The 26531-nt window shown below is 35.6% G+C and overlaps 1 protein-coding gene across 2 annotated transcripts in view; it reads right to left on the reverse strand.

Moving 5' to 3' along the window:
- Positions 1-11717: 11717 nt before the first annotated feature.
- The window catches only part of GXYLT1 (glucoside xylosyltransferase 1), a 71207-nt gene continuing 56393 nt past the window's right edge, over positions 11718-26531 (reverse strand). For both annotated transcript variants that reach the window (XM_043968643.1, XM_043968642.1), the window contains one exon: positions 11718-15863. In XM_043968643.1, coding sequence (XP_043824578.1) covers positions 15705-15863 — 159 coding nt within the window. In that variant the 3' untranslated portion in view covers positions 11718-15704. The remainder of the gene's footprint in view (positions 15864-26531) is intronic.

Raw genomic sequence — 26531 nt, forward strand, 5'->3', positions numbered from 1 at the left:
CTCAAGAGAAGTTTAAAAAGGTAAACAGAGGGGAAAAAAAAGTTACTCAATTAGGATAAACTCTTTACATCCCTACACAGGAAGATAATACTCATAACTCTTAAGAATCATAAATGAGGGGCGGCTAGGTGGCACAGTGGATAAAGCACCGGCCCTGGATTCAGGAGTACCTGAGTTCAAATCCAGCCTCAGACATTTGATGGGTACTAGCTGTGTGACCCTGGGCAAGTCACTTAACCCCCATTGCCCCGTAAAAAAAAAAAAAAAGAATCATAAATGAATTTGGGCAGAGAGAAGGACTTTACACAGAGGATATACATATAAATTGTCTTTGATGTGATGATACAAAGAAAATTAAGGGGTTAAAAAGGGAGTCTATGGGGAGGAGAGGAAAGGGGAGGTGGAACAGGGTGAATTATATCATATGAAGAGGTGAAAAAAAACCTATTACAATAGAGGGAAAGAAAGGAGGGGTGAACATTGTTTCAACCCTACTCTTACTAGATTTGATTCAAAGAGGGAATAACATATACGTTCATTGGGATAAAGAAACTTAGCTCATTCTTTAGGGAAGCAAAAGGGGAAGGGAAAGGGGAGACTGATAGAAGGGAGGACAAAAGCAAGGGAGAAAAGGGTAAAGAAAAGAGAGGTGGGGTGATAAAAAGGGAGGGCAAATTGGTGGAGGCAGGGTTAAGAAGCAAAACATTGGTGAGAAGGAATAGGGTGAAAAATGGGGGAAAAGTACAAAGGGGTTAAGTAGAATGGACGGGAATAGACAGTAATAATAACTGTGAATGTGAATGGGATGAACTCTGCTATAAAACAGAAGCGAATTACAGAGTGGATTAAAAACCAGAATCCTACAATATGCTGTTTACAAGAAACACATTTGAACCAGAGAGATACACAGAGTAAAGGTAAAAGGCTGGAGCAGAATATATTACGCTTTAGCTTAAGTCAAAAAAGCAGGGATAGCAATCCCTATCTCAGCCAAAGCACAGGCAAAAATAGATCTCATTAAAAGAGATAAGGAAGGAAATTTCATCTTGCTAAAAGGTACTATAGATAATGAAGTAATATCAATATTAAGTATGTATGCGCCAAGTGGTATAGCATCCAAATTCTTAGAGGAGAAGTTAAATGAGTTAGGTAAATCTAGCCTAAAAATAAATAAGAAAGAAGTGAAAGAGGTGAATAGATTACTAGAAAAGTTAGACATGATAGATGTCTGGAGAAAATTGAATGGAGATAGAAAGGAATATACCTTTTTCTTGGCAGTACATGGCACATTTTCAAAAATTGACCATGTATTGGGGCACAAAAACATCATAGTCAAATGTAGAAAGGCAGAAATAGTAAATGCATCCTTCTCAGACATAAGAGGTGATATCATAGGTAAATTAGGAGAGAAAGGAATAGTCTACCTATCAGATCTTTGGAAAGGAAAACAGTTTATGACCAAAGAAGAGATAGAGGATATTATAAAATTCAAACTGGATGATTTTGATTATATTAAATTTTAAAATTTTTGTACAAACAGAAGCAATGCATCCAAAATTAGAAGGGAGGCAGAAAGCTGTGAAACAATTTTTATGACCAGTACTTCTGATAAAGGCCTGATTTCTAAAATATATAGGGAACTAAATCAAATTTATAAGAATCCAAGTCATTCCCCAATTGAGAAATGGTCTAAGGATATGAACTGGCAGTTTTCTGATGAAGAAACCAAAGCTATCTATTCCCATATGAAAAAATGCTCTAAATCTCTAATGATTAGAGAGATGCAAATTAAAGCAACTCTGAGGTACCACCTGACACCTATCAGATTGGCTAAAATGACAAAAAAGGAAAATAATAAACGTTGGAGAAGCTGTGGAAAAATTGGAACACTAATTCATTGTTGGTGGAGCTGTGAACTGATCCAACCATTCTGGAGAGCAATTTGGAATTATGCCCAAAGGGCAATGAAACTGTGCATACCCTTTGACCCAGCAATACCACTTTTGGGTCTTTTTCCCAAAGAGATCATGGAAAGGGGAGAGGGACCCACATGTACAAAAATATTTATAGCTGCTCTTTATGTGGTGGCAAGGAATTGGAAGTTGAGGGGATGCCCATCAATTGGGGAATGGCTGGACAAGTTGTGGTATATGAATACAATGAAATACTATTGTGCTGTAAGAAACAATGAGCAGGAGGAGTTCAGAGAAACCTGGAGGGTCTTGCGTGGGCTGATGATGAGTGAGATGACCAGAGCCAAAAGGACATTGTACACAGTATCAACATTGAGTGTTGATCTACTGTGATGAACTATATTCTTCTCACCAATGCAATGGTACAGAAGAGCTTAAACCAATGTACTTTAAAAGTAAAGCAATTTCCAACAAAGCTTCTGGTTCTTATACTTAGGTTGAGTGTTTCCAGGTCTACTTCGATGCTCTGGGTGCAACACTGGAAGTAAGGAACATATTACATAGTCCAGTTGATTGCCTTTAGTGAACTTTACCTAAAACCATCTTACCGTGAAGAAACTGAGAATAAAGAAAGAAGCACTCTAGGTGTGTCATTTCCAATAAGATGCTCTGAATTTTAGATCTAATGAAGTTGTTCATACTGATATGTGTTTTCTTAAACTTGTCTCACTCTTTGTGTGAGAGAGGGAGAATGAAAAACTGAATTAAGGAAGCTCATTCTATTCCCTATTGAACACTTTGAATTACAATGGTACTTAAACCATTGTAGTAAAGGTAAAGCAATTTCCAACAAAGCTTCTGCATCTTATAATTTGGTGGAGTATTTCCAGGTCTACTTCAAATGCTCTGGGTACAACATTGGAAGAAAGAACATATTAAGTAGTTCAGTTCATTGCCATTAGTGAACCATGAAGAAACTGAGAATAAAGAAAGAAGCATTCTAGGGGTGTCCTTTTCAATAAGATGATCAGAATTCTTCATCTAATGAAGTTGCTCATAGTGATATGTGTTTTCTTAAACTTGTCTCACTCTTTGTGTAAGAGAGGGAGTTTGAAAAACCAAATTAAGGAAGCTCATTCTATTCCCTATTGAACAGTGTGAATTAAAATGGTACCAATTTCCATAAAGTAAAGCAATTTCCGACAAAGCTTCTGCGTCTTAAACTTTGGTGGAGTGTTTCCAGGTCTACTTTTAATGCTCTGGGTGCAACACTGGAAGTTGGGAACATATTAAGTAGCCCAGTTTATTGCCTTTAGTGAACTTTACTTAAAACCATCTTACTGTGAAGAAACTGATAATAAAGACTCTAAAGTTTTCCTTTTCAGTAAGATGCTGTGAATTTTTTATCTAATGAAGTTGTTTTTATGGATATGTGTTTTCTTAAATTTGTTTCACTCTTTGCATAATAGACGGAGTCCGAAAAACCGAATTAAGGAAGCTCATTCTATTCCCTATTGAACAGTTTCACTTACAATGGTACTTAAACCAATGTACTTAAAATAAAGCAATTTCCAACAAAACTTTTGCATCTTATATTTTGGTGCAGTGTTTCGAGGTCTACTTCTAATGCTTTGGGTGCAACACTGGAAGTAAGGAACATATTACTTAGTCCAGTGAACTTTAGTGAACTTTATCTAAAACCATCTTACAGTGAAAAAACTGAGAATAAAGAAAGAAGCAATCTGGGCATGTCCTTTTCAATAAGATGATCAGAATTCTTCATCTAATGAAGTTGTTCATACTCTGTGTAAGAGAGGGAGTTTGAAAAACCAAATTAAGGAAGCTCATTCTATTCCCTACTGAACACTTTGAATTGGTACCTAAAGTAAAGCAATTTCCAAAAAACCTTCTGAGTCTTGTACTTTGGGGGAGTGTTTCCAGGTCTACATCTGATGCTCTGGGTGCAACACTGGAAGTAAGGAACATATTAAGCAGTCCATTTGATTCCCTTTATTTAAGTTTCCTTAAAACACTCTTATGGTGAAGAAACTGAAAATAAAGAAGCACTCTAGGCATGTCCTTTTCAATAAGATGTTCTCAATTTTTGATCTAATGAAGTTGGTCACATGGCTATGTGTTTTCCTAAACGTGTCTCACTCTTTCTGAAAGAGGGGGAGTTCAAAAAACCGAATTAAGGAAGCTCATTCTATTCCCTATTGAACACTTTGAATTACAATGGTACCTAAAGTAAAGCAATTTCCAAAAAACCTTCTGAGTCTTGTACTTTGGGGGAGTGTTTCCAGGTCTACATCTGATGTTCTGGGTGCAACACTGGAAGTAAGGAACATATTAAGTATCCCAGTTTATTGCCTTTAGTGAACTTTACTTAAAACTGTCTTACTGTGAAGAAACCGAGAATAAAGAATCTAGGCCTGTCCTGTTCAATAAGATGATCAGAATTGTTCATCTAATTAAGTTGTTCATACTGATATGTGTTTTCTTAAACTTGTTTCACTCTTTGTATGACAGAGGGAGTTCAGAAAAGCGAATTAAGGAAGCTCATTTTATTCCCTATTGAACAGTTTCACTTACAATGGTACTTAAACCAATGTACTTAGGTTGAGTGTTTCCAGGTCTACTTCTGATGCTCTGGGTGCAAAACTGTAAGTAAGGAACATATTAAGTAGTCCAGTTCATTGCCATTATTGAACTTTATTTAAAACTGTCTTACCGTGAAGAAATGAAAAGAAAGAAGCACTCCAGTTCAAACTTATGGATTGAGATTATCTCTGTCTTCCTTTCAGTGAACGTGTTCCATTAGGTGAAATAAGGAACCTATTCCATTCAGCAGAGAAGTGCTTTTGTTTACACTCAGTTATTAGATTGGTCCAATAAACATCCAGAATCAGTTCAAGAACAAAGCTAACTAAGGACTCTACTGAAATGTTTTTGATTAAGCTCATCTCTTTGCCTGAGAGAAGCATTTTATTAAACCGAACTGAGGGAACTCATTCAATTCTCCACTGAGGTTTTGACTTACAATGGGACTTAAACCAATGGATGTAACATAATGGAAGAAATGGAACAAAGCTTCCCTGATCAGACATTTTGTTGGAGTTTATCTAGGTCTACATTTTAGTTAACATGTCCAACAGTGGAAGTAAGGAACTTCTTTAAGTAGTCCATTCTATTGCCTTTGGTGAACTTTACTTCTTACAGTGCTACAATGAAGATACTGAATCAGGAAAATGAAAGTAGCACTCTGTTGACGTGCTTGTGATTAAGATCCTCTGAATCTTGGCTCTAATGAGGGTGTTCAGTAAAATGAACTGAGAAAGCTCATTCTTTTCCCTTTTAAATTGTTCTCCCTCATGTTTCCTTATAAGGTGACTGAAAGTAATGTTTGTCATCAAAGTCATGGAGTTCCATTACTGAGCTCTCCAGTTCAAACTTATTGATTGAGATTCGGTGTAGGACTGTAAGTAAAGGTCACCAAAGGCAATTCACTCGACTACTTAAAAAATTTCCTTACTTCCAGTGTTGGGCATGTTAACTCAAATGTAGACCAAGGTAACTCCACCAAAATGTCTGAAAGGAGCTTTGTTAGGAAGTTACATTACTTTATGTCCATTGGTTTAAGTCCCATTGTAAGTCAAACCCTCAGAGGCTAATTGAATCAGCTCCCTTAGTTCGGGTTATCAAACAGCTTCTCTCAGGCAAAGAGTGAGAAGAGCTTAATCAAAAACATGTTAGTAGAGGCCTTAGTGAGCTTCATTCTCTAATTCGGGACCTTCATTGGACCAACCTGATAACTGAATGTGCTATTGTTTAATAGCACTTCTGATAGCATTCTAGCCATCATTTCTTTCACAATTACTATTGCTAACTGTATTACCCTCCATCATATTCCCTCCCCTTGGTATTTACTCTATTTCCTGTCTTCTTTCATCCTATCCCTCCTCAAAAGTGTTTTTCTTTTTACTGCCTCCTCCCCCAATCTGCCCTCCCTTCACCTCTTCCCCCTTTATCCCCTTCCCCTCCCACTTTCCCATAGGGCAAGATATATTACTGTACCCACTTGAGTGTCTGTTATTCTTTCTTTGAGCCAAATCTGATGAGAGTAAGGCTCACACCCATATTCCCCTGCACTCCATAAGCTTTTTCTTGTTTATGTGAGCTACTTTACCCCATTCCACCTCTCCCTTTTCCTTTTCTTCCAGTGCATTCCTCTCACCCCTTAACTTTATTTTAAAGATGTCATCATGGGGCAGCTAGGTGACACAGTGGACAAAGCACCAGCTCTGGACCCAGGAGGCCCTGAGCCCAAATCTGGTCCCAGACATAAGCCACCCCACCGTGCCTGCCCCCCCCCACAAAAGGATAAACAAAAAAATAAATGCTTTAAACGTATCATCCCTTCATATTCAATTCACTCCTGTGCCCTCTAAGTATATTCCTTTCAGCTGTCCTAATAATGAGAAAGTTCTTATGAGTTAGAAGTATCATCTTCCCATGTAGGAATGTAAATTTTAACATCCTTTTTAACATCCCTGTTTACCTTTTTATGCTTCTCTAGGGTCTTGTATTTGAAAATCACATTTTCTATTCAGTTCAGGTCTTTTCATCACAAATGCCTGAAAATCCTGTTTTCCAATGATGTCCCATTTTTTCCCCTGAAAGATTATACTCAGTTTTTCTGGTAGGTAATTCTTGGTTGTAATCCCAGTTCCTTTGCCCTCTGGAATATCATATTCCATACCCTCTGATCCTGTAATGTAGAAGGTGCTAGATCTTGTGTTTTCCTGACTGTAGCTGCACAGTACTTGAAATCCTTTTTTCTAGCTGCTTGCATTATTTTCTCTTTGACCTGGGATCTCTGCAATTTGGCTATAAGTTTTCCTTTTGGGATCTCTTTCAGGACACACTTGGTGGATTCCTTCAATTTCTATTTTACCTTCTGCTTCTGCAATTTTCCCTGACAATTTCCTGCAAGATGATGTCTAAGCTCTTTCTTTGATCATGGTTTTCAGGTATTCCAATAATTTTCAAATGATCTCTCCTGCATCTATTTTCCTGGTCAGCTATTTTTCACATTGCTCTCGATTTTTTTTTTATTCATTTGGGTTTGCTTTATTGTGTCTTGAATTCTCATAAAGTCGTTAGCTTCCATTTCCTCATTCCAATATTTTTAAGCAATGATTTTCTTCAGAGAGCTTTTGTACCTCCTTTTCCATTTGGCCAATTTGGCTTTTCAAACTGTTGACTTTTTCTTTTCATGACCCTCCTGCATCACACTCATTTCTCTTTCCATTCTTCCCTCTATCCTCTACCTCTATTACTAAGTCCTTTTTGAGCACTTCCATGGCCTGAGACCAATTCATATTTTTCTTGGAAGCTTTGGATGTAGGAGCTTTGACTTTGTTATCTTCTTCTGAGGGTATATATATATATATATATATATATATATATATACATATATATATACATATATATATATATATATATATATATATATATATATATATATATATATATATATATATGAGGCAATTGGGGTTAAGTGACTTGCCCAGGGTCACACAGCTAGTAAGTGTTAAGTGTCTGAGGCCAGATTTGAACTCAGGTACTCCTGAATCCAGGGCTGGTGCTCTATCCACTATGCCACCTAGCTGCCCCTGAGGGTATATTTTGATCTACGTTTGTCATCAAAGAAACTTTTGATGGTCCACAGCTTTTTCTGCCTGCTCATTATCGTAGCCTAATTTCTCGGCTTTTAACTCCTTCTTAAAGTGGGGCACTGCTTCCAGGATGTACTGTCCCAAGCTTCAGGGGGTCCCAAGTGGTACAGGAGAGGCATGTTCTCAGCTGGGCTGGCCTGTAAGTAACCATGGGCCTGCTTACTCTTTAACCTGGAAGTAGAAATCTGATTCACTGTGATTGTAAGCTTGGCTCGCCTGTGCCCTCCCCTACTGGGCCACTGCCATTCAAGTCTGCTTCCTGGTTCAGAATACAGGCACTCCACCTCAGCTCCAACAGAAACCCCTGCTATCTCACCCCCACCAACCACTGGACCCCCTCACCAATCCATGAGCTGAGTTCCAGAAGTAGCTGCTGATGTTGATGATTCCAAGGCTCTGGAAGGAGCTGCTTTCCTGGGGCTGGATCTGTGCGGCACAGCTGCGTTCCTCTCTCACTCTGGTACAGCAGACCTTCCCCTGTAGCCCTTTTAAACCATCTTTGGCTGGAAAATTATCTCACTCTGTTCTTTTTCAAGGTTCTGCTGCTCCAGGAATTGTCTTTTGGCATTGTTTGGAGGTATGTTCCCTAATGATAATTCTAAATTTTTATTGTTGTTAATTTACTTTTTTCTTTTTCGGTACTGATAATTTGGCAACAGTTTGGGAAACCAGTACTAGCTCAGGAACCCCCTTCCTTCAGTGTTTCTCTGTTTTAGTCCTGTTTCTTTTCTGGGGCAGTAGAACCTGATGTCACTGCCATGGTTGCCCCAAGCATACTCCTAGCCAGTCCCCACCCCAGTACTGACAAACCTGTCTGTGTTCTTAAGCTGCTTGGAGCTGGGCGGGAAATTATACAGACACCTATGTATACATGTACACATATAAACATACACATATAGAATATATATACAAATACAGAATATATACATGTACATGCATACTTTTACATGCACACACATATACACATATGCATAAATACAATCCACACTGAAAATTTTGATCTAAAAATGTCAAGATATTTATATTAGGGAAATAATAATTTTAATAAGTTTTTTATTTATAATGGCAAGATGTAATTTGTTGAAAGACAGTTGGTTATTTTTAAATTTTATTATTCTGAACTTAAAACAAAAAGAACATTTCCATACAGCAAACAAAAAAGATTCTCTATGAAAGGTACTTAAAAGGCACATTTAAAAGACAAAAATAAATGTTTCACCACGTTCATATTGAACTTAGATACAGTCTTGTGTTTACTTTTTCTTTATTCTTCTTTGATTTCTTGGTATAAAGAACTCCCAGGGAGGAAATTCTCCATATGAAGGCAAGTTAACAACTGTTCTAAAACTTATAATCTTTCAAAGACAACTTGTATACTGAGAGGTAAGTGATTTGCCTTAAGAGGAAAGTGCCAGTACGTGTCAAAACTGGGACGCCAACTCCAGTCTTATTCATTCAGAGGTTAGCTCTTTTATTTTGCTGCCTCTCTTGTATTAACTTTTTTTTTTTTAAGTGAGGCAACTGAGGTTAAGTGACTTGCCCAGGGTCACACAGCTATTAAGTGTTAAGTATCTGAGGCCGGATTTGAACTCAGGTACTCCTGACTCCAGGGCCAGTGCCTAGCTGCCCCCTTGTATTCACTTTTAATGGAAATAATACAAATATCTGAAAGCTAACATCCAAATTAGCATAAACTTTCTAACTTTTTAGGATAAAAAGATTGGAGACATGAATTTTACAAATATATCACAGCATATTATGACATGAAGTCCTGAAATTTTAGAAATGTCATCACTTCCAGAACTCATTATTTTCTTTAGTTTTCTAGAATTTATTTGTTTTTTTTGTTTTGTTTTGTTTTTTGTTTTGTTTTTTAGTGAGGCAATTGGGGTTAAGTGACTTGCCCAGGGTCACACAGCTAGTAAGTGTTAAGTGTCTGAGCCCGGATTTGAACTCAGGTACTCCTGACTCCAGGGCTGGTGCTCTATCCTCTGCGCCACCTAGCTGCCCCAGTTTTCTAGAATTTATTAAAAATTAAGGCCCAAGTTTTTCTATTCAGATTTTAATGCCAGATGTTTTACACACTTGTTTTAGAGCAACATTTTCAATTTCTTTCACTGATATTGTTTCAGCTGCTATTTAAATCAAGCTCTTGAGCAGTGGTGAAAATAATTTGTGAATTGTGCCAAATGTTTGAAGAGATGTCGATTATGTTGAGAAGTTAATTTTTATAGTTCTATATCTTTAAAAAAATTTTTGGTAATACATTCAACTTTTCAGACAGTAAGAGAAAAGTAATTAAAAGCTGAGTACAGCCATTTCTGGTGATAACTGAAAGTTGTTTTAACTTTTAACTAACTTTCAATGGAAAAAGAGTACATTGTCATGTACTCTTCAACAAAAGGCTAATGAAAGGATTCCTTGGAATGGGGCTTTTAAAATTCATTTTTAGCAAAAAGAGACACCATGAAAACTATTAACAAGAAAATGAAAATTCTCTTAAAATTTCAGATAGCATGGTTGCTTATGGGAAAGTAGTACATAGAAAGCTGGCCTCAGATGCAGAAAAACATTGATTTCAGGTCCCTACTCATCTATAATATGTAACTCTGAGCAAATCATTTAACCTCTCCGTGTTCTATGCAGCTTAGTGATTCCAAGTTACAGAGCTTCTTGTTGACCCGAATCAGTAGGAATTTCTTCACCTGGGTGTTTTCTATACTAATGAAATCACCCAAACCTTATGAGGAAGGTTTCCATTAAGAAGAAGAGGAAAAGGTTTTTTAAAAGGTTTTTAAAAACAGTGGATCAAGAAACTAGAAATTTTAAAAGTTTTCACTGAAGGGATATGCTTAAAGAAGATTAAGGGGGAAAAAAGGTACTCCAGCAAATCAGTCATTTCAGAAAACAGAAAAACACAAAGAAAAGATAGAATGTAATGGTTACAGTATAAAACATTACTTAATTTTAATTCTTTATGTGAAAAAAGGTGCACATAAATGATACTACACAGTGACTCATTCCCACTAGATCACACCCCATCTCTATGTTCTGCTCATTAGAGTTTACATAACAAGCAGATATTCTATAAAGTTAGCTGCTTGCCAAACGGCAGTTCTGTCATTTACTAACCAGTTCAAGTTTACAGATGCAGGGCTGACTGAAGAAGGGAGTTGCACCAAGGAGTGGCATTCCAGATTTAGAAACCACCCAAAGGCTATGTACTAAGCCATGAACAAGTTCAGAAGCAAACAACACCTCAGAAGCAAACAACACCTAAGCCCAGGAGAAGAGCAAATCTCAGTTCTAGCTTTCAGCCCAATCTAAAGCCTACAGCTCTATGGCCAGACAAGAGATAGTATTCATTATGAGATGTAAAATACATGATTTTGAAAAGCTTTTGCACAAACAAAATGAACGCAGCCAATATTAGAAGGAAAGCAGAAAGATGTGAAACAATTTTTACAGCAGGTATCTCTTCGGGCCTTTGCCCCACTGAAGCTCTATGGCCAAACAAGAGATAGTATTGAGATATAAAATACATGATTTTGCAAAACATTTGCACAAACAAAATGAATGCAGCCAAGAAAGGTGTGAAACAATTTTTGCAGCAAGTATCTCTTTGGGCCTTTTACCCACTTCTCAAATATATATGGAACTGAGTCAAATTTATAAGAATACCAGTTATTCCCCCAAAGGATATGAACATTCTATTTTTAGAAAAAAATCAAAGCTATCTATAACCATATGAAAAAATACTCTAAATCACTATCAATTATAGAAATCCAATTTAAAACACCTCTGAAGTAGCACCTCATACCTATCAGATTGGCTAATATGCCAGAAAAAGAAAACGATTAAATGTCAGAGAGGATGTGGACAAACTGGGTCACTAATGCACTGTTGGTAGAGTTGGGAACTGTTCTAATCATTCTGGAGAGGAATTTGGAATTGGGCCCATAGGGTTATAAAATTGTGCATACCCTTTAACCCAGCAATACCACTACTAGGTCTGTATCTCAAAGAGATGATCTAAAAAGAAAAAGGGGTGGGGGTGGGGGGGAAAGGACCTATTAGTACAAAACTATAACAGCTCTTTTTGTTGTGGCAAAGAACTGGAAATGAAGGGGATGCCCATCAATTGGGGATGGCTGAATAGGTTGTGGTATATGATTAAAATGGAATATTATAATGCTCTAAGACATGACAATCATGATACTTTCTGGAAAACCTAGAAAAACTTACATGAAAGGTAAAGAGTGAAGTGAGCAGAACCTGGAGAACATTGTATATGGTAACAGCAATATTACATGATAACCAAAAATTTTAACTAAACTAAACTAAAATGTTAGGAACTCTGATAAATGCAACGATCAAACAAAATTCCAGAGGACTCATGATAAACCAGGTTACCCACTTCCTAATAAAAAGGTAATGGACTCAGGGCAGCTAGGTGGCACAGTGGATAAAGCACCAGCCCCAGGGACAGGGATAGAGCACTGGCTCTGGACTCAGGAGGATCTGAGTTCAAATCTGACCTCAAACACTTGGCACTTGCTAGCTGTGTGACCCTGGGCAAGTCACTTAACCCTCAATGCCCCACAAAAAAAAAATTTAATGAAATAATAGAACTTTGGCTAACTGTTTTAAATCATATTACTTTGGTACATCAACCCATATATGGGTTCACATCGCTGCTAAATATACTTATTCAAAGATCATATGTTTACATGTGTAACTTCATACACTATATTAGATTGTAAACTCTGAGCAGAGACTATCATTTTTCTTTTTTGCATGACAATGCTTTACAATGCACAGTAGACACTTAATGTTTGTTAAATTTAGCAAATATGTGTTGTGTGTTTACACAAACACACACACAGAGAACAAAGCAATACTTATATTACTGAAATATAGGTTACAGTTAAATACAGTTAAAAGTTCCATTTACTCCACAGACATAAAATATTAAGAAAAAAAGCCAAATGTAGAAAATTATTTTAAATAGTAAAATTAATGTTCTATGGGGCAAAATATAATGGGCTAGTCACCTAACACAAGTAAATGAAGTAAATCAATTTATGATAAAATGGTAACTAGGACAAATCTAAATAGAATCTTCAGATCCACTGAGAATCATCTTAAGTATAATGCAATTTTATGAAGTAAATGAACTACCCCATACTAAGAATTTTCAGTCTAGTCTAAAAAACCTATGGTTATTGAGTTAGGCAATATCTAATCCAATTCCTTCAGTTTACAGATAAGGAAATGGAAGCCCAGAGAGTTAAAGGAAATTTCCCAAGGTCATACAGGTAATAAATAATAAATCTGGTATGCCAAATTCAATTGTCAAGACTGATATGGGCTTCTGAGGAGTTTCTGAGGAGGAGTGCATGATCTTAAAATCCATGATCATATTAACATACATAATTTTCCCTATCCTGTATTTTTCCTCCCCAAATTTTGAAGGAAAACTTCCTTCTCATCACCAAGATATATTCCTGATGGAGGAGGTAAAAAGAGGCTGTATATAAGGCTGAATCAATACAAAAACTAGAAGGGGTGGTTGTCAGTTTTCTTCTTATCTGTTCTTCAGGTTTTGTTGAGATTTTCTTAGAGAAATTATTTCCTTCAGACTTTACATCCCACAATATTCCACATTTATTGTATTTGATCACACAAATACAATCATACTGTACAGCCCAGAATTCTTGCACCTATAGGAAGATAATAATGTGCCAAAGGAAAGGAAGACAGCAGCTGTGCTGATTTCCCGCTAATTCAGTAATTGGTGAGAGATGCAAAGAAAAAAAAAACATCTGTGTGTTTTGGAGCAAGTAATTTAATCTCTCTGGTGGAGGGGTCTCTATTCATTTAAACATAAGAGAGTAGGACTAAATGATCTCTAAGGTATCTTTCCAGGTTTAAATTCTACAATTCTAATTCTCTATCTCGAAGTCACCTACTTCAATGTAACTTAGTCTCTTAAGCAGATCAAACATGCATCTATTAAGTTCCAACTATGTGCCAGATTAATATCTGTTATACATGCTAGAGAAATAATAACAAAAATGAAACCATTGCCACCCTCAAAAAGCTATTAGCTCCACCACCAACATTCCACACACTAATTCTTCTTAATTTTCCTTGAAACAACAAATTAGCCAGGTTAGTTACACCCTGACTCACTGCAATTACCACATTACCTCTCCCCTCTCAACTCACCACAATGTCAGCCACTACAGGAAAATCAAGCCACTAAACCACCTCCTTTCTGTCTCAAAAAGCAAACACATTTTGTCCCTATTTAAATAATACATTAACTATGTGATTCCCTTCTCCTTTAAAAGTTAAAATACAGCTTCCCATGGAGGGGTTGTTATCTCTTTCCTGGCATCATGCCTGCCCTCATACCACTTGTGAAGCCCAATATCATCAAGAAGAGGACCAAAAAGTTCATTCTGCTACCAGAAAGAAATGCCAAGATCAAGAGAAACTGAAATAAACCAAGAGTGTGAAGACGATGCCCACCAACAAGAAGACAAAACATGTTACTTAGTAGATTCGGGAAGTTTTTGGTGCACAATGTCAGAGCTAGATGTGCTCCTGATGTGCAACACATCTTACTGTGTTCACAATGTTACCTCTAAGAATCAGCTAGCCATAAAGATCACCAATCCAAATGCTAGACTGAAGAGTGAAGAAAATGAGTAAAAAGATTTGCACGTTTTTATTTGTGTTAAATAAACTCAACCATAAAAAAAGTTAAAATACCAAAGAAAAAAAAGGGAAATAGTAAATATGGAATTTGGTCAATTCACAAGAACCAGTACTGTTCTATGAGCCATGGGAATTACGAATAATATCAAGAAACCAAAAATGAAGGAAACTCTCTAGCCTTCAAAAATCAAGAAAAAAATTCAGTATCCTCACTTGAAAAGGATGTGCAATTTATGGAAAAACATTTTTTTCCCTAGTAGAACCAATAACCTTTTCCTTAATTACAAACTATCTATGAATAGATTTTCCATAAAATTATGGTGATGCTCTGCCAACTTTTCTGTTCTACAAACACCTGGCAAAGTAAATTTGAGGTAGAAAAAAGAAGTTGAAGTGGAAAACATTTCAATCCTATGATGACTGAAATAACTGATTGTAAGAAATGTGTAACTACAATTTGGTCCACTATGCCATTATATTAATTTGATACTAGAATGCTCTTATGATTTTCACTAAAATTTTACTTCTTTTACTCCCAGGATAAGTATCCTGTAAAGTTACAAACTAATTTCACTTAAAGTAATAAAAATGTTCCCCATACATATTTTAACATACTTAAGTCTAAATTTGATTTTTGGCAAGATGTTCAAGAAGCTTTAAAACAAATGTAAAGGTGTTATTTCACATGAAATCGTTATTAACAGTATTCAGAAGTTTATACTAGCTTTCTATTACTTTGTACAGCTTGCTTTAAAATATGCATGTAATTTACTCAATTATTTTAAGCATGATTGTCACAAAAAACATTTTAACATGTCTGAGATGAAACATCAAAAGGCACAAAGATTTTCAGTAGTTATATCACATTTCCTTAGAGACAGAACAATTTTGTCTCTGTAAACTTTATTCTCACAAAATTAAAGTGAGGTTAGTGCTGACTCAAAATTATTGCTAACATTCACAGTTTCATATTTTTAAAATTATGTATGAGGTACAAGGCTCTTCACTTATATACCCCTGTTTCTTTCACCCACTAGAGAATGAACAATCAACAGAATCATATAAACTAAAACTATTCATCAGTCAGAGTCCATTTTCACCAATACTGGATTGAAAGCAAACAATGATTAACAAAATTTCAAATGTTAGATATAAGGCTCCAACTTATTCTTCATAACAATAAAACATACCTCAATTTACTCTCTCTGGTAAAGCTTATCTGGATAAATGATAAATAATTCCTTCCTAAATATTAACACATTATACATGAAAATCATTCACACATTTTTTTGTAGTTCAACAGATTCGCCAAGTCTTCACCTACAAGTCATCTTGCCTTTGATGGTCGGTCATAACTATCTCTTATACTTTTTGTTAGTTGTTTCATGAATATTTTGTGTATTCTCCCACAATATGTATGTACAGTCTTTTGTAGTTCCAGTTCTAATGGGTGTAACAAGGAATGTACCTTATCTCCAAAAGAACACTAAAAATGAGAAGAAAAAAAGAGGAAAGCCTCAGTTAAAATGGATAATTAACTTGTACTTTGAGTAAAGACAACATTCTTATTATTATAGACCTAACATCATCAAGACAAATACTGTTTGCTTACCAGTGAAGTGTTAAATAACTCCTTTCATGATAAATTAAATAGGAAACAATTTATAAGCATTTAAATGCTTCCTATATGTACCAAACACTGTGCAAAAATCCTGAGAATAAAAAGACAAAGCAAAAAAAGTCTACATTCTAAAGGGAAAAATAAGTACATAAATAGTTAAATACAAAATATAGAGAGTAGATAGGTTTCCAAAGATGGTGCTTCATCTGTACCTTAAGAAAACTTGTGAAAAATGAAAAATTTTCAGTTATATTTAATAACTAATTAGCACTGGCCCTGGATTCAGAAGGACCTGAGTTCAAATGTGGTCTCAGAAACTTGACACTTACTAGCTGTGTAACCCTGGGCAAGTCACTTAACCCTCATTGCCCTGAAAAAATATAAAAATTAATTAAAATTAATAACTAATTATTGTATTAGGACTAAAGTTTTCCCCCTTTCCTACTTCCTCATCCAGAAACCAACCAGTGTGGGAGAGTTCTCTTAGAGATTTCCCAGTTCAAGATCTAATCAGACAGTAAAAGAAATCCTAAACTTGGGCTAATGTCCATTGTATTTGCTCAGATAGGTGCTGGGAAAATGTTGATTTTCTCTATTATCAAGACAGATGATATGGAAATTGATGTCTTTTTTGACCAAGATTTGATTGACCTAAGTCACATACCAAAAGATAGCACACCTCCCATTTGATTAACCAATTAGAGGTGATTAGGCATCCCTCAGGAACACCTCCTCTTTGAAGGGCATATAAGCTGAGATCCCACTGCCATTAGGGATTTTTGGTCTGAGAGAGACAGCCAATGATCACCCTTTTATTCATAACCTGCTGGCCTTATTAATAAAATTATTAAATTATGCAGAAATGTTTCTCAAATTTTAATCATCAGAAACTAGAGATATTAAGAGTTAAAGTGAAGAGCTTCCAGGAATGAAGGGCAGCCAATGCAAATGTACTGAAATTGAAATGAAATGCTGTTTGTGAGGAACAGTAAGCTAAGAAGACTGGAAAGGGGGAGCAGCTAGATGGTGCAGTGGATAGAGCACCGGCCCTGGAGTCAGGAGTACCTTAGTACAAATCCGGCCTCAGACACTTAACACTTACTAGCTGTGTGACCCTGGGCAAATCACTTAACCCCAATTGCCTCACTTAAAAAAAAAAAAAGAAGAAGAAGACTGGAAAGGTCTCAAGGGGTGACAAACAACAAAGTTCATTATTTGATCCTAGCCACTGGAATTTTTCTACCTATATGTTTTGTTTTGTTTTTCAGGGAAGATAAACAAAGGGGGAATACAAAAGTCTAGATCTATGATTTTGATGGTAAATTACCTTCAATAATGCTGAAAAGCAAGTGACTTGGTCAAAGCAAGGTGAAAGGGCCTGTAATTTGCAACCTTCTGGATCCAAGATTTATGCATGTATTCCTCAGGACCCTGTGTACCTTCTAGTACCAAGAGGTCCGTTGTAATAGAAGTAATAATAATTTCAATTCCTCTGGTACCTTAAGAGTAGCAAAGCACTTTTCTTACAACAATACTGTCTTTTCTTGTACAGTTATCTGCATTTTGCAACTTACACTCTTAGACAATGACTTAGGAGACCAGAACACAAAGTTAGTGTCAGAGGCAGGACTTGGACCCAGTTTTCCTGGGTTTCTATCCACCATGGTGGCTATAACTGCCTAAATATGACAGAATGTTTATGATAGGAAATTATGGGAAATAATGTTATTAGAGAGAAGACAGTGATGAAGGATGATTATTTTGATAAAAGTAAGGTCAGAGGGTGAGAAAGCAAAGTCAAGAAAGTTAGCTAGGATACTGGTTTAGGAAAGAAGACCTGGACTAGAACTAAGAGGAATGTGGTAGGATCAGGATTTCCCTGTTTTGGGCAAAAAGTATTAGTTTCAACAAAGAGGTCTGGGTACCTGATCGACATTCCCTGATGTAGCTTCCTGTCTACCCAAGTACATCCCATCCAGGTTCAATGAGAGTCCCACCAACTTGGTAGATTTCTGAACCATATCCTTCAGTATATGGATTCAGTATATATAGCAAAGAAGTTAAATACCACTGTCTCCTTGTATGCTATCTTTTTGTGGGTATTGAATTTTATATATATATTTATGTATGTATATATATACATACATAAATATATATTTAATAATAAACATTTTTATTTATAGTTTTGAGTTCCAAATTTTATCCTTCCTTCCCTCCCTGAAGCAGCAAGCAATCATATATGGGTTATACATGTGCAATTATGTAAAACATTACCATATTAATCATTTTATGTAAGAAAACTTGAATAAAAGAAAAAAAAGAAAGTAAAAAATAGCATGCTTCAGTCTGTGTGGTGGATAGTATGCTTCATCATTAGTCCTTTGGAATTGTCTTGGATCATTGTATTGTAGAGAATAGTTAAGTCTTTCACGGTTCTTCATCAAACAATACTGCTGTCACTGTGCACAATGTTCTCTTGGTTCTGCTCACTCATATATCAGTTTACATATAAATGTAAAGTATACAGGTAAAGCAACCTGTTAACTATTCAAAGAATTATGAATGACTCATTTTGTCCCAACATCAAACCTGAACAGGAGTGGCATTAATAAGTCTTCCTTTAATAAAGAGAATCAAAACAGTATGTCATATAAATGAAGAAGAAAGATGTTTGAAGAGGGAAAGTGTGGGTTGGTAAATAGTATCAAATACAGAAGAACACTAAAAGGAATGAAAAAAGAGAAAAGGCTATCAAAATTGGCAACATGAAGTTTACTGATAGTGCTTCAGAAAGCAATTTCAATGAAGTGGTATGGGCAAAATCAAAATTACAAAAGATTAATTACGAAGTAGCAAGTAGTATGAAAATGTAGGTAATAAGGACATGACAAAAAAAATGTTGATAATGAAAAGAAGGAAAAGGACTACACCAAGCCAGTGGGGCTTTTTGTTTCCCAAGATAGGGAAGACATATTTTATGAAATAGGAGAAACATGCCAGTGAAGAGACAATAGAGGGATATAAGGTATAGTCATACAAAGATATGACTAGTCACCTTCATTTGAACCAGAATTTGGGAGCTGGCAGGCTATAGTTGTATGATCAAATAGGAAATATAATCTAAGAAAACATGAAATTCCTTTATGAATCCCAGAACACAATAATATAGGGTAATTTCTTGAAGAAGTGAACTTAGAACAAATACAAGGAAGTAATTTTCAAAGCAAGGGGAAAAAAGGTGTAATTGTTTACCTCTAGAAGATTTTACTTGTTGAAAATAAAAAGAATTTCAAGAAATATATAAATTCATGAATTATAGATCAATCAGTGATTATTAAATGGATTAGGGTAGGAGAGTTCAGGATATCTTTAGCATATGAGAATAATATAGAAGGTAACTGTCAATCTCTCCCACAGAAGGTAGAGCTAGATCCTGAGGAAGAACCACTTTCTTGTGCTCTAAGAAAAGTAGATCCACAGTGACCACCAAGAGAAGGGCCATCTAGTAATGAAGAAGAGATGAGTAGTGGTGGCTGGTGACTGCCTCCTGACCTGATCAGTTAATAGAAAGGTTTGTTGCCTTCCCAGAGTTGTATGACAGAGAACCTCCTGGATTTGTCAAACCTATAGACCCACTGGTAATACACATGGAGACAAATGATACAATGAGAAGGAATTTAAAAATAATTGTTCAGAATTATGAAGTCCTAGGCAAGCAGCAGAAGACTTTAGGAAGAAAGAGTTTTTTTGTTTTTGTTGTTCCATGGCTACTGCCAACTAAAAACAGAGCCTCTGGAAGAAGAAGTCAATATGGAAAATAATATCTCAGAACAAGATTTGGATTTCTGCAGCACAGCTTACAGAATAAAAGCTCTTGAGAAAGAATAAAGTAAACGTAATAAGAATTAATAAATGTGGGTGAGTGTGCATGTGTTTGTATAAAAAATGCCACAAGAAGTTGGGAGAACAGAGAGAAGAGAGGAACAAGTAACTGATAGAAACCAATATACAGGAAGGTAATTAACAATAAAAGTCATGAACTCCACTGGCTATTAAATGCAAAAGGCATGTGAAATAAAGTACAATAGAAAATCCAATGAAAGGAATAAAAGGAAGGCAATTCTACCCCCATGGGAATTACTAAGAGAATGGGATAGGTTTAATGACCAGAGTCTACCTAATGAAGAAACAGAATAGAAAAAAGTTACCAGTTGATAACTGATGGATAAGATAATGTTAATTAAAAAAAGATAAGACAACTAGTAAACTCCAATTTTGCTTCTGCTTTCTCTGGCATGGAAGATGATCTTTTCAACAGTAAGAATAGAAAAAAAAAGGTTAAAAGGGAACTGAATGTTCCAGTTTAGAATGTGGCAAGAAAGGGCAGAAAGGAGCCTAGCTCATCCCACATTTCTCCTAGCAATGACTTAAAATGGCACTTCACTGAAAAATGATGCAAGAGAGAAATGTAATGAGACCTATTGGAAAAAATTAGAATTAAGAGCTTAAAAGACAATTCAGTAAACATTATTCAAATAAAAAACTTTCTATAAATTACAATAGCCAAATAATTCAATGATTCTATGAAACAAGAAATGTTAGAACAAAATAAAAAGAAATGGAGTAAAATTTAAATTATCTGTTATTGAAAACAACTGACCTGGAAAAAAGGCCAAGCAGAGGCAACTTAAGAATCACAATTCTATTTGAAAAAACATGACAACACAAATACACACCTCCCAAAGCCTGGAAGCTATATTTCAAGAAACCATAAATGAAATAGCCTACATGAAAACTCCTAGGAATGGCATAGTCAAAATTCAGAGCTCATGAAGCAAAGAAAAACATAGTGCAAGCTGCAGTCAGGATCACATAAGCACCATATTTTGAACCAACTCTCTCCTTACCCAACTCCAAGTGTGCCCTCCTTCCTAAACTACCTACTTACTATACATATATATGCTGTATATATTTTTTATATGTACTTGTTTTCTCCTCCCATCAGAATGCAAACAACTTGAAAGTAAGGGTTGCTTCATTCTTTGTATTTGTAACTCCTGTCCCTAGTACAGTGCCTGGCACATAATAGATACTTAATAATTACTTGATTGATGCTGCTGGTCAAGTTCAGAATAACAACAATTTTTTTTTTAAAGGGAGAGAGTAAAACCATCAGCAAGCATTATCTATAATGGGGATAACCTAAATGCCTTCCCAATACATCAGGGGTGAAGCAAGGATGCCCATTATCATTTTTATTATTTAATATTGTATTAGAAATATTAGCTATAGCAATAAGAGAAGAAAGAAATTAAAGGAATTAGAATAGTTAATGAGGAAACAAAACTTTCACTCTTTGCATATGATGTTAAACTTAGAAAATCCTAGAGAATCAACCAAAAAGCTACTTGAAATTACTAACAACTTTAGCAAAGTTGCAGGATACAAAATAAACCCACATAAATCATTAGCATTTCTATATATTACCAACAAAATTCAGCAACAACAGATAGAAAGGGAAATTCCATTTAAAATAACTATAAAATACTTGGGAGTCTACCTCCCAAGACAAATACAGCAACTATATGACTATAACTACAAAACATGTTTCACAGAAATAAAGTCAGATCTAAACAATTAGAAAAATATTCATTGCTCATGGGCAGGTAGAGACAATATAATAAAAATGTCAATCCTTTCTAAGTTTATTTATTTAGTGCTATATCAACCAAACTATCAAAAATATTTTATAGAGCTAGAAAAAAATAACAAAATTCATCTGGAAGAACAAAAGCTTATGTATATCATGGGAATCAATGAAAAAACATGAAAGAAGGTGGTCTAGCAGTACCAGATCTCAAACTGTATTATAAAGCAGTAATTATCAAAACAATCTGGTACTGGCTAAGAAAGAGAGGTAGATCAGTGGAACAGAACAGATATAAATTACACTATAGTAAATTACTATAGTAATCTAGTATATGATAAACCCAAAGCTCCAAGCTTTTGGAACAAAAACTTATTATTTGACAAAAACTGCTGGGAAAACTGGAAAACAGCATGGCAGAAACTAGGTATAGACCAACATCTCACACTAAAATCTTGTAACCAAGATTACAAGGGAAACCAAAAACTGGGAAAGAATTTTTGAAACAAATATCTCTGATAAAGGCCTCATTTTTCAAATATATAGAGAACTGAGACAAATTTACAAGTTATTCTCCAATTGATAAATGGCCGAAGTATATGAACAGGCAGTTTTCAAACAAAGAAATCAAAGCTATCTATAATCATATGAAAAAATGCTCTAGATCATCACTGATCAGAGAAGTGCAAATTAAAACAACTCTGAGGTATCACCTCACACCTATCAGAGTGGCAAATATAACAAAAAAAAGAAAATAGTGGATGTTGATGGAGTTGTGAAAAGATCCAAGCATTCTGAAGAGCAATTTGGAACTATGCCCAAAAAGCTAAAGAATTGTACATACCCTTTGATCCAGCAATATCACTGTTTATATCCCAAAGACATACCCAAAAAAAGAAAAAAATCTATTTGTACAAAAATATTTATAGACGCTCTTTTTGTGGTGGTTAAAAATTGGAAATCAAAAGAATGCCCATCAATTGCGGAATAGCTAAACAAACTGTGGTATATGATGGTGATGGAATATTATTAGTGCTCTAAGAAATGACAAGCAGGATGACTTCAGAAAGGCCTGGAAAAACGTGTATGAAATGATGTATTGTGAAGTGAGCAGAATCAAGAACATTGTACACAGAGACAACAATATTGGTTGATACAGAACTGTGAATGACTTGACTATTCTAGATAATACAATGATCGAAGACAACCACAAAGGACTATTAATGAAACATACCATCCACCTCCAAAGAAAGAACTGATAATGACGGAACAGACTGAAGCATGCTATTTTTCACTTTCTTTCATTTTTTTTTCCTTTTAATCAAGTTTTCCTATACAAAATGACACATATGGTAATGTTTTACATAATCATACATGTATAACCCGTATATGATTGTTTGCCACCTCAGGAAGGGGGGAGGGGAGGGAGGGAAAGAGGGATAAAAATTGGAACCCCAAACTATGAATAAAAATGTTTATTATTTTAGAAAAAAATAAAAGCCTTTTAAAAGGCAAAAATAAATAAATTTAAAGTATTTAAAAAGAATATTTAGTATTCCCCAACCTTAATGAATTCAGAAGAGCTACATAATGACTAACTCAACATTTATAAAACACTCTAAAGTTTACAAAATACTTTCCTCAAAACAATCCTGTGAGGTAGGTGATAAAAACATATTGTCCTTTTTTTAGATGAAACAGAGGTTAAGATAGTTTACTTAGGTAAGATTACATGCAGCTTCTAAGAATCTGAGTCAGGACCTGGTCTTTCCTGACTCCCAAATCCAATATTGTCCACTACAACACATTACCTCCCAGGGTGCTAAAGGAACTTGCAGATGTGAATGCTGAACCATTATTGTCCAGGATCTCTTAAGTATGGACAATGGCAAAGAGTCTGTAGTAGGGTAAATGTGCTGGTATTCAAAGATAGAGAAAAGAGGGTAAAGTCTCTTTGTGTTGCCCTCATAGATAGGATGTTGTGAGCTAGATGATAAGTACCATTAGGACGTGTAACTGGACAAAAAAAAAAAAAGACAGTGGGCAGATGACACCTTTAAGATAGATCTCTTATAGCCCTAGGGATCAACATTTTTTTAAATCAATGATAAGGATAATAACAAAGATGATATGCTTATCCACACCTTTGAATGAAAAGTACAAAGATGAGGACAACTAATAAATGACAGATTCAGTACTCAAAAAACCCTGATAGACTAGAATGCTAGGCCAAATCTAAAAAAGGTGAAATTCAATAAAAAGAAATATAACTGTCTGTAGAAGATGGGGGTAAAAAAGCTCTGTGAGTCAACAGACTGATGTTTAGGACAGATGTTTAGGACAGAGTCCTAAACAAGAAAAATGATAGCTCCATACACTATCGTGATCAGACTACATACAGACTTTCAGATTTGGTAGTTATCTCAGAACCACATAGGCTGATTTGTACTTTACAACATACCTAATATATTTTCATTCAGCCTTTTTTTGAAAACTTCAAATGAAGAGGAATAAACCCATTTAATTTATGGGTAACTCTGTTAGGAAGTATTTCTTCAAATGAAGTCTAAATGTGCCCCCTTACAATTTCCACTTACTGCTACTAGTTCTGCCCTTTGCATCAAGCAGACAATATTAATGCCTCTCCTTCATGATAGCCTAGGAAGCTATAATGTCTTCCTTAAATCTTTTTCAGACTAAATATTCCTTTCAACTGATCTAATAATTTTTCTTATTACCCCCCTCTGAATACTTTTCAGTTCATTTTATTAGTATTTTTCATAAAATATGAAAATATATTGTTATTCAGTTGTTTCAGTTGGGTCTGACTCTTCATGATTGCATTTGGGGATTTTCTTGGCAAATATATCATATTTTGTATATTTTATAAAGATATATATATTTTACAGATGAGGAAAATGAGTCAAATGGGACTTGCCCAGGGTTACAAAGCTAAGTAAATATCTGAGGCCAGATCTGAACTCACAAAGATGAGTCTTCCTGACTCCAGGCCTGGCACTCTATTGTACCACCTAGCTACCAGTATGAAAGAATTAAATTCAATTCTAAATGCCACAATGTAGAAAGTTTTGTTTTGTTTTGTTTTGCGGGGCAATGAGGGTTAAGTGACTTGCCCAGGGTCAGCTAATAACTGTCAAGTGTCTGAGGCAAGATTTGAAATCAGGTCCTCCTGAATCCAGGGCTGGTGCTTTATCCACTGAGTCACCTAGCTGCCAACAGAAAGTATTTTTATAAACAGGAGTTCAAGGAGGACAGAGAAGGTTAAAGAAAATAGGAATTATTTAGTCTGGAAAAGAAAACCTAAGGTTACCTCTCTTTAAGTATTTTATTTTATTTTTTTATTTTTTTGGTGAGGCAATTGGGGTTAAGTGACTTGGCCCAGGGTCACACAGCTAGTAAGTGCCAAGTGTCTGAGGTCGGATTTGAACTCAGGTACTCCTGAATCCAGGGCCGGTGCTCTATCCACTGCGCCACCCAGCTGCCCCTCTTCAAGTACTTTAAAGCCTGTACACTTTAGACCCTATCTGGTCCCTGAGAAGCAACAGATATAAACCACAAAAAGAGAAAACAGATTGGATGAATTATTATGGATTTCGAAAGACAGAATAGGCTGCTGCTCTTAATGTTTTTCATTGGCTAACATGACAGAAAAGGAAAATGAAATATGCTGGAGGGGATGTGGGAAAATTGGGACACTAATGCACTGCTGGTGGAGTTGTGAACTGACCCTGCCATTCTGGAGAGCAATTTGATCCAGCCCCTACTACTATATTCCAAAGAGATCAAAAGGGAAAAGACATATATGTAACAAAAATATTTCTAACAGCTTTTTGGGGTGGTAAAGAATTGGAAATAATAAATGAGACATCCCAGCAATTGGGGAATGGCATTGTGGTATGTGATTATGATGGAATACTATTATGCTGTAAGAAATGATGAGCCAAATGGTTTTAGAAAAAGATGGAAAGCATTACATCAACTAATGCAAAGTAAGGATAGAAGAAGCAGGAGAATGTTTCCAGAGTAACAGCAATATTGTAACAATGATCAACTGAGAAACACTTAGTTACTCTAATCAAGACAATGATCCAAGACAATTCCAAAGGTCTAATGATAAAAAATGATATCTATCTCCAGAATGGTAGAACTGATAAACTGTCAATGCACACTGAAGCATACTTTTTTTCACTTTCTTTATTTTTCTTGCCTTTCTTGTCTTTTTTTTTTGGTAGGGCAATGACTTGACCAAGGTCACACAGCTAGTAAGTGTCAAGTGTCTGAGGCTAGATTTGAACTCAAGTCCTTCTGAATCCAGGGCTGGTGCTTTATCCATTGTGTCACCTAGCTGCCCCCTTTCTTGCCTTTTTTTAAACATGGCTAATATTGTTTTACATGACTTCACATGTGTAATAGATATTATACTGCTTTTCTTCTCAATGGGTGGAGGAGGAGAGAGAATTTGGAACTCAATTTTTTAAAAAAATGAATGCTTAAATAAATTAAAAAGTAAAGAGGAGGGAAAAAGAATTTTTCCTTTTCAACACTGCAGGTATTCAACAAAGAAAGGCTGGATATTTACTTATCAGAAATGTGTGTAGACTAGATGCCCTTCAGGCACCTTCCATGCCAGAATTCTATCCCTTTTTAGTTTTATCTCTCACTGTTACCCTTTACAAACTTTATACTAGGTAAGCTTTACCATTTCTAGAATATACTCCATATACCTTTCCCTACACTATTCCTTCTACCATAAATGCCTCATTCTCTGCCAATCTCATCAATATTTATCTAAATCTTAACTGGAAGTTTAATTTCAAAACCCCCATAGCCTATAAAATCTTCCCTGATTCTGAAGATGGAAGATC

The sequence above is a fragment of the Dromiciops gliroides genome, chromosome 5, assembly GCF_019393635.1.
Source record: "Dromiciops gliroides isolate mDroGli1 chromosome 5, mDroGli1.pri, whole genome shotgun sequence".
Classification (NCBI taxonomy): Eukaryota; Metazoa; Chordata; class Mammalia; order Microbiotheria; family Microbiotheriidae; genus Dromiciops; species Dromiciops gliroides.